This window comes from Maniola hyperantus, chromosome 6 (genome assembly GCF_902806685.2).
Source record: "Maniola hyperantus chromosome 6, iAphHyp1.2, whole genome shotgun sequence".
NCBI classification, from domain to species: domain Eukaryota; kingdom Metazoa; phylum Arthropoda; class Insecta; order Lepidoptera; family Nymphalidae; genus Maniola; species Maniola hyperantus.
This window is the reverse complement of record NC_048541.1, coordinates 2,307,716-2,320,675: the sequence shown is the minus strand read 5'-3', so window position 1 is coordinate 2,320,675 and position 12,960 is coordinate 2,307,716. Positions and strand designations below refer to the sequence as shown.

At 35.3% G+C, this 12,960-nt stretch overlaps 1 protein-coding gene across 2 annotated transcripts in view; it reads left to right on the top strand.

The window, feature by feature from the left end:
- LOC117983173 (mucin-2-like) overlaps positions 1-12,960 on the top strand; it is a 109,193-nt gene that overhangs the window by 79,949 nt on the left and 16,284 nt on the right. For both annotated transcript variants that reach the window (XM_069499219.1, XM_069499220.1), the window contains exons 4-7: positions 8,912-9,964; positions 10,224-10,346; positions 10,600-11,595; positions 11,956-12,066. In XM_069499219.1, coding sequence (XP_069355320.1) covers positions 8,912-9,964; positions 10,224-10,346; positions 10,600-11,595; positions 11,956-12,066 — 2,283 coding nt within the window. The remainder of the gene's footprint in view (positions 1-8,911; positions 9,965-10,223; positions 10,347-10,599; positions 11,596-11,955; positions 12,067-12,960) is intronic.

The window sequence follows — 12,960 nt, the reverse complement described above, 5'->3', positions numbered from 1 at the left end:
CATCAATCCCGTAAAAAAGCAATATCAGTGAAGAAATGTTCGCGCATCACTTGTACCACACAACAACCAGTAATATTAACAATCTTACTCAATTCGGTCCATTGCTCGAACATATCTCACTGAAACATATAATTGCCCATATTATAACTAATCCACTTCGGTGGTATCGTGCTTAGAAGTAAATATATGAATTTAAAATTTCGTCACATACGAACACGCACTGAAGTAATCATTAGCTACTTACAACCACACACGTGTATGGTTTCAGTGATCCATACTTTAATATCTATACATATAAAGGAAAAGCTAACTGACTGACTGACTCATATACTAACGCAAAGCTCAAACCACTGGAAACATGTGTACTGTGTAGTCCACGCGGACGCAGTCGCGGGCATAATCTAGTAGGTGTTATAAATGTGAAAGTGTGTTCCATTGGTTTGTTTTTCAATCACGCCGTAATGGACAACAGATCGACGTTTTTTGAACTACTTATTATTCCGGAAAATCAAAGAGTTTCCACAGGAATTTTAAACCAAAACTCACTTTTAAACATTCAAATTTTATTTTGTGCACGGCTCTCCTCTCAGAATGACTATCCCCATAGACTACCACGATACCACGGCCATGTGCGGATTGGTAGATTTTACACACCTTTGAGAACATTGTGGAAAACTCTCCGGCTTGCTTTAACAAAGATTTTACTTAATTATTGTTAAAGCAAGTGCTATTTAATTGCTTAAAACACACATAACTCTGAAAAGTTAGAGGTAGGTACGTGCCCGGGATCGAACCCACCTTCCGAATAGGAGGCAGTTAACCACTTCGCTATCGCGTATTTTCATGTAAACATTAATAAATCATTCAATTCTTATTTATGCTGTTGCAATCAATCATTGGCGCTACAAATTGATATATCGTATACCTAGACCTACTACAAGTCCCGCAAATTGCTATTGCGCTGGAACCATGTCAGTCTAGTTTTGACGTCACTAAAATGACGGCCACGCGCTTTAGCAATTTGCGGGACTTATACTTACTACAGTACGCGGCAGAAAATAATGTACCTTTAGAAGTAGATAGCGGATTTGTAGAGCATTGTCTCTGTCGTTGAAATCGTCATATAGGTATGAGTCACAGAGACAACGCTCTTCAAAGCCGAAATGTCATTCTAAAGGCCGACGTACATTATTTTCTGTCGCGTACTGTAAATGATTGTTTGGTCTACTCACGTGTCACCTACCAAGCTCACATGCGAGAGCAAGATAGTAAGATGAATAATTTAATGACCCCTAGATTTTACGATAGCTCACAATACAACACGGTACGGATTGATACTTAAAACGGTATCAGTTTAATAAAATACTGTAGGTAGGTACTGTTAAGAGATAATATTGTTTTAACTGTCAAGAACAAAGGTTAATAACAGCTGCGTTTGTCGCCGGGTGAAAGGCGAGCAAGGACGAGTAGGGTGACCATCAAATGCTAGATTATTATCTTTTATCTGTACAAGCTTATGCTCGCGACTTCGTCCGCGTGGACTATTACATAAATTTCAAACCTCAATTTTACCCCCTTAGGGTTGAGTTTTCAAAAATCCTTTATTAACGGATGCCTACATCATAATAGCTACCTGCATGCCAAATTTCAGGCCGATCCGTCTAGTTTCCTAGTAGTTTGAGGTGTGCGTTGATAGATCAGTCAGTCAGTCAGTCACCTTTTCCTTTCAATATTTAGATTCACATCGACACTTCCATATTAATATTATAAATGTGAAAGTGTGTCTGTCGGTCCGCTAGGTTTTCACAGCCCATCCGTTGACAAATTTTGGTACAGAGATAGCTTGCATCCCGGGAAAGCACATAGGACTTTTATCTCGGAAAATCAAAGAGTTCCCACGGGATTTTCAAAAATCTAAATCCACGCCGATGAAGTCGCGGGCATAATAAATATTTAGTAGGTACAGAATTAATTTTATTCATTCATTCCGGAGACGGATATACAACTTTTTATCCTGCAAAATGAGTCTCATGAGATTTTCAAAACCTAATACGGTTCCATTTTTAATAATACTTGCCTTATTTGTTTGCGTTAAGAAATACATTTTAAAAGCTGATAAAAAACTTGCGGCTGGCTAATTTTTAGTATCAAATGAGCACTTGTGGCAGTCAAGAAATTTTCTAAATTTTTACCATACCAAATTTACCAAATTTTTCTACCTTTAACACGCTAAGAATGAAGTCTATGTTTCGATAAGATAAATGATATGCACCCTACATTACACATAAAGGCCTGTGGTCAAGTAGACAAGGCAACCTGTGTCGTTGCGGATTTTACTTACAGCTTTATGACTCCAATATTATCACTTATGCTATATTGTACAGTAAAATATATACCTACTGTGCTTAATAGGTTAGACTGTCTTATTGCAGAAACTTCTGCAATTAGACTTAATTAATTATAGCGCCCCATTACCCGATTATGATTTAAAAAAAACCAGTCAATTCATGGTTCTATGTCAACAGGTACCTATATGTTTTGATTCCCTTGTCTCGAAAGACACGACAGATATACAGACGGACAGACAATAAAGTGATCCTATAAATAAGGGTTCCTTTTTTCTCTGGATATACGGAACCCTAAAAATTACAATTTTACCCTAGATCCTGATTTCACACGGGCAAAACCGAAGGTTGCAGTTTCGTATTGACTCATACCTACCAAAAATAAAAATTAAAAGCTTTATTACTTACCAGTTATGTCCCACAACAGTTTACCAGTGGTTTACCATGTTGGGCAAGAATTTAAAAATACCCAAATTCCGCAAAGCTTTACGGTCAAAAGCGGACGCGGCTGCCCGAGGCATTACCTGATTTTGTTGTAATTTGTACGAATTGTAAGTTATTGCTGAAACAATGTGGCTAATTCCGTTGTACACAATCTCTAAATTAAACTAAAATGATACGTCTAAATCTATTGCTATCCCTTTCATAATGTTGCTTGCAGAAGAGGATAGCACTAGATTTAAACCTGTTAATTTAGTTTGGGTTTAGAAAGTGTGTACAAGAGAATTGGCCCCATTGACGACATAAGTAATTCCTATTTTAAAATACCACCGATTCCGTTGTCTTTCTCTAAACTAAATTTAGGGTATCTCCATCCTTTTCTTTTTAACAATGCTTAAAAGGGACAGAACATGAACTTTACATTTAAAGACACTAAATTGTAGTGCACGCTACAAATTTAAACAGTAGGCTCGCGACTGTGCGCTAAAATCACGGGTTTTACATCTAAAAATTAAATTTAAAACTATAAAACTGCATTACTAAGTAAGACTGCTATTACATTAGTAAGAAGAGTATCCGAATACTTTAAAATTAGGTTGTGCTCAGAATCAGTACCATCACGAATTTTGCGGGTTTTTTAAATCCATAAATGGCTTGCAACCCTGTAAGGTTGACAGTAGAATCACACTAATAATATAAATGCGAAGAGTTATGCCAAGAACCCCCTTAGCTTTAGTTTTAAGTTCGCGTAAAAATTATCACCACTATTCATATCTTACAAATCCAACAAAAGACAATCAAAAAGGGTAATTTATTAGCTATTTTGAATAAATTATTTGATTTGAATTGAATATATAGCAAATAGTTCCCACGGAATTAAAAAACCTATATCCATGAGGACGAAGTCACGGGTATCATTTAGTATTTAATAAAGCTTTGCGTCTTATCTTTACTCTCGTCGTCGAAATTCTAATCACTACCCATATAAATGCGAAAGAGTGTTTGTTTTTGGTTTGTCCTTCAAACACGCCACAACAGAGCAGCGGATTAACTTATTTTTTGCGTGGATATAGTTAAAGACTTGGAAAGTAACATAGGCTACTTTTTATGCCAGAAAGTCAAAGAATTCCCACGGCATTTTTTAAAACCAAAATCTACACGAACGAAATTACGGGCATTAACTAGTTTTTCCATAAAAACTACATTTAATGTTACTCAGACGATATAATCACGGACAGTGAGCCTAATAATTTGATAGTTTTAATTACTTAGTAGGTATGTGATAATATCGCTTGGACAATAGTTGTTAAGAAATAATGTTTTAATTAAATGTCATAATTATTATCCCGTTATGGTAGTTATATTACAGAATACATCCTAGCGTATACACTCGTATATTATATCCATTTCTCACGAACCAGGATCGAGCTAATTCGGTTTTTCTAAACTTAACTAATGGCCGAAATTAATAATCAATACTAAGTACCTACCTATCTGTAATTTGTAGCAGTTACTTGTCAAAAACGTTGTTATTCGTCAAAAATGATATGGTTTTTTACAGCAATGATGCTAAGTAACTTATCGATAGATTACAGATGGATTAATTATAAATATTCTTCTTAATTTATTAGATGGATTAATTGTATTTTTTATTCTTTGCCATAGTATAATGCAATAAAGATGTTTAAATAAATAAATAAATAAATAATTTTAGTAGTTGCTTATTAGGTGCCCTCCAGCGATAGGCGATAAGTGACGTAGATATGCCTATAAGAACACACAACAATTTTTTTTTGTTTAAAAAGAATATTAGCCACTTTAAATGACTACTTGATATTCCTCTTTCCTCTCCAACTAAGCGTCAAGCCTGTGTTAGGTACGACAATAGTGCAACGGGCGGGGTTTGAAGTCCTTTCGGTTTTCAGTCCACTCTTTTACCCAGTCGTTGAGCTATTGAGGCTATTTGCCACATTTTAATATAATAGTACTAAATTTTGCTCTTGAAACATAATATTATTCTACATCAATAATAATTTTATTTCGAAAACAAGATTCATTTCCATTTCCACCTCAGCGGCGCGGCGCGGAGATGTGTTCAGTCGATAGATAAAAAAATGATGACGTCATCTTTCAAAAATCTGTAGGGCGATTTCGTAAAACCTGCATCAATCATTATTACAATCTCAATTGTTGTGATTGGCTGAATTTGTGCTATTCTTGTTGCAACAATGCATTGTAGCCAATATAGTGAGCGAGCGTCAACCAATCAGAGGTGATTGCGATCGTGACATTGTAGCTGTCATTCTACCGCAATCGCGCAGCTGATTGGTCGACTGATCCTCTCCGCTCTGCTTAGGTGGAAACCGGGCCTAATACAACGTTGTAATGTGTATCTAATGACTGTAAAACAAATAGACATAGAAATTTCACGGCCATTTAATTAGTCAAAATATTCACGACTTATTGTGTCGTGACCGGTGATATCAGTACCCTTATTATAAATGCGAAAGTGTGTTTGTTTGTTGGTTTGTCCTTCAATCACGTTGCAACGGTGCAACGGATTGACGTAATGTTTGCATGGGTATAGATAAATGGGTGATGCCCACGACTTCGTTCGACCACGTCCTCAGGCGGACATAGATATTTTGTAAGGACTTCCACACGCCGCGGTATTGCGGCGCCTGTATTCAGCGGCTCCCTGCGACTATGACTAATCATTTAAATAAGTATAATAGATATTATATCACACACGTGTGCGATTGTACGTTAGGTAATCTAGACCAGCATTTCGTAATCAGCCATATAGGTTTTGACCTTTGATTTCGAGAGGGATAATGTTTGCACATTCACTTTTTGTCCTTAAGGAAAACGGAACTAGAAAGATTGAGCCATAATTTTTGTAGAATAGAATAGAAAGATATTTAATTGAAATAAAACTTTATAGTGGTTTTGTATCGTCAAAAGTATTTACTTAGCACTGGTTTGGAATGTCATTCCTACCAAGAAAACTCTGCAAGAAAATTGGCGGTTGCTCTTTTAAAATGTTCAATTAACAATAATCATGCCATATTGTACCACTGTACTGTGTAAATTGCAGCTCACTTGCAGCTCCCCCTCCCCCCGCATTGCTGGGGCGAGTAAAATCCACGCTTTTTAGGGTTCCGTATCTCAAAAAAAAGGAACCCTTTTACACTTTGTTGTCTGTGTCTGTCCGTCTCTCCGTCGTGTCGTACCACGGACCCCCCGAATGTCCTTTCACGACTAAACTAGGAGGTCTATGTCTTATGTACCTACCTCGTGTATAAAAATATTCTTTTCAAAGTAACAAACAAGTTCCAACTAAGTCACCATGGATTAGGACATTACATGCGTGTTAACTAACTACCTATCAAATTTCGAATTACGTAGTATGTTTGTTACTATTAGTTAAAGCTATGAAACCAGCGTAAAAGCCGTTTCATTGTACGTGAAAACAAAAGTAAAATATGTGACAAAATAGCAGATGCCCGCGACTTCGTCCGCTTGGAATAAGGTTTTTTAAAAACCCCGTGGGAACTCTTTGATTTTGAAAAAGTAGCACATTATGTCTCTCTCCAGGTCTTTATCTATACTCATGCATAAAATCACGTCAATCCATTGCACCGTTTCGACGTGATTGAAGGACAAACTGACAAACCAATAAACCAACAAACAAACACACTTTCGCATTGATAATAAGGGTACTGATGGGTAGTGAGGACTGAGGTAGTGTAGCTGGAGGGCCGTAGCAATGATGGACCAGCTACATCAGTACCCTTATTATAAATGCGAAAGTGTGTTTGTTTGTTGGTTTATTGGTTTGTTAATTTGTCCTTCAATCACGTCGCAACGGTGCAACGGATTGACGTGATTTTTTGTATGGGTATAGATAAAGACCTGGAGAGGGACATAGGCTACTTTTTATCCCGGAAAATTAAAGATTTCCCACGGGATTTTTAAAAACCTAACTCCACGCGGACGAAGTCGCGGGCATCAGCTAGTAAATTATAATGTACAGGTTTATTATACACTATACATCGATGTAAACACAGTATTTACAATAACTGGCTCGCGAGCCTTATAATATATACAATGAAGATGTTGCTGTGACGAGCGTATGGTAGGGAATGGGCTCCCTTGATGCGTGCAAGATCAGGAGAATTTTCCACAGCGTTCCAAATTTGAATGTTGTTGTGTGGCAGCTGCGAAGTTTTCTTAACAACTGCCAGCCAGCCAAATGACGGTAGAGGTTGCACCTCTACAGTAGTGATTTAATATGGATTGGGTAGTGAAACAAATTTCAGTGTGTGTGTATGGGTAGTGATGGAACTCACGATATTTTAATCGCCAAAATAAATAATTTCGTAGTTTTCGTGGCCTCAAAGTAAACCACACTGTTGAAACCGTATTGATTCGCTACAATGATTTCTTTACAAGCCTTCATGTGTGAAATTGGTACACACGAATCGAAATCTAACCTGTTTTGTATACGCCAGATAAGCAATAGGGCCGATTCTCTTGTACACAATCTCTGAACTAAATTAAATTAACAGGTCTAAATCTAGTGCTAACCTTTTCCGCAAGCAACATTATGACAGGGATAGAAATAGATTTAGACGTGTCATTTCAGTTTAGTTTAGAGATTGTGTACAAGAGAATCGGCCCCAATAGTGGCCCAAAGATTAACTTGACTGACTTACTTACGGCCTCAATTAATAATAAGCAGGTAATCAATTATACCTATCTGTATATACAAAATTCAAAGTCCCTGACTGACTGACTGACTGACTGACTTATCTATATAAATAAAGGCACAGCCTATGCCGCTGGACGGATCGGGTTGAAAGATATGCGGATAGCTATTATGACGTAGACATCCGCTAAGAAAGGATTTTTAAAAATTCAACCCCTAAGCGTGTAAAATAGGAATAAATAAATAATCATAAATAATCATTTATTTATTTTGCTCAGATATGGTAGGTACATGTATAATATTTACATGGGGTCTTAAAAGTTAGGTAATCAGTTACATATCCTGCCAAGCATGGCGTGCAAAATTATTTCTAAATGATCTTCATAAATTATCTAATTTCATTAATATTGTTATGTCATCACTCATCATGTAAATGTTTTTAATAATTCAAATGTCTATTTCTATGCATATTTAATTTCGAATTTGTATAGACCTTGCGGACGAAGTCGTGAGCATAAGCTAGTCTGTAATATAATAGCAACCCCCTGCCACACACTCTTCAACTCTAATAAATTGTTAAAGTTTAAGGGTGTCTGGCATGGAAGTTGCCAGGAAGTGTCTGGCAATGCGTGACCTGATTTCTAATACTAAAGGAAATATAATAAAATGACACTTTATACTTTGACGAAAGATTTTATACACCTGTGTTATCTCCCAAAGCCACGATGATAGTTGCTGATCGTTCCTACCTATGTTGGGGACAATGCGAATAGAAACTTTCAGCTTTTATAAAATAACGAAAGTCTGGCCCTCACAGTCTCTTAGTCCAGACGTAATTCTTTCAAATTCCTGAAAAGAAGCGAACACAGATGTCATTTATTTTTTACACACATTCTCCATCCTTGATCGATTTTCAGAAAAGTTTTCAGTATGAAAACAATCTTACTGATGTTAATCTTTAACATAACGCTACTTGAATTCCAGTTCGTGTACCTATCTATACTAAAGCGCATTCCTTAGTAACTTTACCACTTGTTTTCCGAGCATTGTTTAAAGTTAACCATAGTCCATAATGCACTTGCATTGTGTTCTTCGTGCATTTCGAGATTTAGTGATAGATTTCACAACCGAGCATTGTTGTTTTACTGACAGCCTTTGTTTTAAATAATAACTCATATACTACTTTCTACTTGAAATATAGTTATTTCATGCTCAGACATAATAATTACAGCGCATTATAAATGACAGCTATTGTATTTTAATTTTTTTATTATCTTTTCGTTTTCACTACAGTTTAAGGTACAAACTAAATATTTGCAGTTCAGAATTATATTCTTTCATAGGTTTGCTACAGTCGTAATATAAAGTTTATGCTTGAAAGTGAGAAATAACTGTACATTTCTTTCATTTTCAGGAAGAAGGCAGATCACGCATTAACAGACGACTTCCGAACTCCAGCAGAAGTCCTACAAGTACAAATAAACCAGAAGATGTACAATCCACACCCAGGCCGAGAACCTCAAGAAGAGGAGAACGGCATGAAGATGTTACTCCACGTGACATTTCCCGAACAAGACATAGAAGTAAGTCGCCTGAAACCACTTCCACAATTGCACCAGATCTAACTAGCAATCAATCTCTTAAAAGTGAGCGTTTTGACTCAAGAAGAACAAACACTCGAACACGCAATAGGCCAGCTGTGAACGAAGAAAATTTCGATACCACAATAAAAAGGGAAAAGCAAATAACTAGATCACGGCAAACTACAAGGCATGCACCTTCTTCAACGACGTCAACGACGTCAACGACGCAAGCTCCTATTGTTGAAACTTCTCCTTTCAGTGATAGAACCCAAACGAAAGTGACGAATTCAACCACTAGTAAACCATCTGCAAATGTCCCAACACAATCAAGTGCACCTAGTAGAGAGTTTAGAAGAAGAAGTTCGACGGCACAAATAATTGAGCTGATAACTCCTATGCCTCCACGGACGCGAGGCCGCATTAACAGGCGCACTAACATTAGAACACTCGATTTGGATGTTTCAGGCACTGCAAATGCGCTAACAACTGTTCCAAAAGAGCCAACTACTGCAAGAAGCAACGATTTAAGAAATTCTAGAAAATTAAGATACAGAACGCGACCAACAGAAATAGATACGAACTTGACGGGCGAAGGAATCATATCAAATGAATTGAAATCTAGTCAATCTAGGGAAAACGTAACTAGTCAACCCGAAATTAAGACGTCTTCTACATCAACGTCAACAACAGAAAGAAGTATCAGACAAAACAGAGAAAATGCGACTGAAAAGACGAGTACTGCAAAGCCTACAAAAATTATCAAACGCCCAGTTTATCGAGCCAAATCGAAATCATCTGCAAAATCAAAAGTCTCGGATGAAATAGGTGAGGATGATAACTATCCTCCAAGTTTTAAAGCATTGATTCAAGCTAAGAATGCATCGGTGAGTAGATTCATCTGAATAAGCAATGGTCAGTTCAGTAATTAATATAGGTTTAGGTATCTCATAATAATATACTCATATCACTGTATAACATGTTCGAGTTAATAAAGAATGCACTGAAAACAGAACTTCTGTTTGTTTAATATAACTAACATTGTTCCATACTAACATCGATTGAATCATATTATCTTTTCGAACATTCATTGGAGTATAATTTGTTCACATGATTGGCATTCAAAAATGATCATAAAAATTTCAGACACAAGCGAGCTCTCCACCCAGCGAGAGTTTGTCAGTGAAAGCATCACAAAAAGTATTTAACACTCACCCTACTTCTCCACAATTAATTATCACAGCTCCTGACACAGAAAAGCATTCTCGGGTAATATAAACAGGTCTATTATTTTCTATAAGTTCATTAAAATTACATGATCTCATATTTCACACAAATCATATATCAATTTAATTAAACTTACTCGATTTTTAACATTATATTAAAAGAGTCACCCGCTACATCGTCATCATCATAAAAGTATGTCATCGTCATTACTAAATAGGTACTTAATTTTGTTCAAATCATGTTATTTAATCCTTAAGAATTCTTGTTTGATTTATAACAAATACTTAAATTTCAGCTCCGAAGTAAAGTTAACCTTGAAGATGATAACGAGATTAAAAGCGATGAGAGTACACAAGCAGAAATTACGCCCGCTTCTGAACCTCCAAAAGCAAGGTCTACGGAATATAGACTACGTGGATCCTATACACCTAGAAATAAAAAGTCTGGTACTTTTTCATCTTCCACTAGTTCCACTAAAAGGTTCAGTCCAGTAACGCAAAGCAGTTACAAATTCAGTAGAAAGTTTAAAACTTCAACAACCGAAGTTCCTAAGAACGAGAATACGCTGAAAAATAACAGTTCTGAGAATAATTTACATAAAAAACCAGTTGCACGGTCTTTTTTTCCTAGAAGAAATGTAACAAGAAACTTTAATGTGAGCAAAGAGGTTCCTAAAGCTATTGTTTCAAATAGAAATATTAATGAAAAATCGGCTAATATTAATAAACTAAAGCAAACATTGCCTAGAACTTCCTATTATTCTAGATCAAGAACTAACGCCGCCAGCTCAACTTTATCTACCACATCAAGCATACAAGATGTAACAGAAGCTATGACAGTAGTTGACAAAAAATCTGAGAATACGGCAGATACTCCTATAATTTATACATACACAAATAGTCCTACAAAACCAGAATCAGAAAATTTAAGTACAATCAATGAAAACCAAAGATTCATAATTACTGTTAACAGCAAAGAATCTTTAGAAAATGGCACTGATAATGAAATTGTCAGTCAGATGGAGGCAAGTCAAAAAAAACCTGTTATAAATATAATTACTTCCACTCAAAAGTATCATGCAACTTATAAGGATAAAAATAATGACGTTGCTTTGGAGGAAAAGGAAAAAAGCACAGTTACTTTTGTGCCTCCTATAAGGAATATTCAAACAAGAAAGTATAGCCGTAAATCACTAAAACGTAGAGATCCCACGACTCCAAGATCAAAAGAGCGCAATTTAAAAAAATATAGTGACACTTTCTCAAAAACTACTGAGGCTTCATCAAATGGCGTAAGTATAGTCCGCACTCAAATTAAATTTCAATAAATATTATGTTTGATGATGAATTTGTGATAAATATCCATTAAATTCGCGATTCCATCTCAATTATAATGAAGTCAAGATGCACCAATTTGAGGTAAAATGAGAGTTCAGAAGGCCAGACTGTCTCATAAGGAGTTGGTTAATATTCATTGTTTGTAAAAAAAAAGATACAGTGGATACCGCAATTAAAAAGCACACTATGTACCGATAGATATGCGACTTAAAAAGCATTTTTACTTCATATATTTTGATTTCAAGTATACATTTAACACAATAAAATAACTAATATATTCATGTACATTTGGTTCCTAATAAACATTTTTACAGATACTTGCAGAACCTGACAAAACTAAAAACAAATTTAGCTCTAAATATCGTGCTTCATACCTTGATAAACCGTTTTACAAACCTACCGTACCCACAGTCACAACATCTACTGTAAGTAATAACACAATTAACCTTCACATACTTAACATTTCTTTCAAAATTGATTAATTATTATTATTTCTGTAAATTTTACAGTGTAAAAAATATATTGAAAGAAAATTTACAAAAACAAAGCCCCTTTATGAAATTGGAATCATCATTTCATTTTAAATTTACACATAATCACATTTCATTACAATAATCAAACTTTGTATGTTCCAATATTGAACATTACCATTTATATCTTCTAATATTCTTAAAACATAGCCTTCTATTTTACATAAAGTTAAATATCATTTTTTTATGATCAATATTGGCGAACATATTTTCATCGGGGCATATTTTAAAATAGGCTCATTGATTATATTCATTGCTTTTCACTTTTCATCAATATAATAATTCATTTCTCATAAAGGCATGGCTGAAATTCTTCGTGACAGACCATCTCTTGACAAAGTCTGTCGAGGAGCCAAACTGGTTTGAAGAAGATTTTTCGGATTTTACAACTGAGCAGATGCCGAAGCCGAATACTACCACTCCGATTTGCGTGCATGAACCTGCCTTAGTACCGGTTAATGACATCTATTAGCCTAACAACACTATTCGAGAGCATTATAACATTTCATTTGCACTATTTTTTACTAAATCAGTATTTTTTTAAATACGTAGGTATTAAATTATTTAGTATAAAATATATTCAAAATTGCATTTAAGATTTTAGTTAATAAACTATAGGCACTTAAGAATATTTCTTAAACACCGTTAAAAAATTCTTAAAGTATAATATAACGGTGCATGATACTAGTATTACACTACAGCAGTGAAAGTTATTTAAAGATAATACTGTTTATTTTTATATGATTTAATAAATAATTATTTTACTAATTTTAAACTTTGTTTCAATAA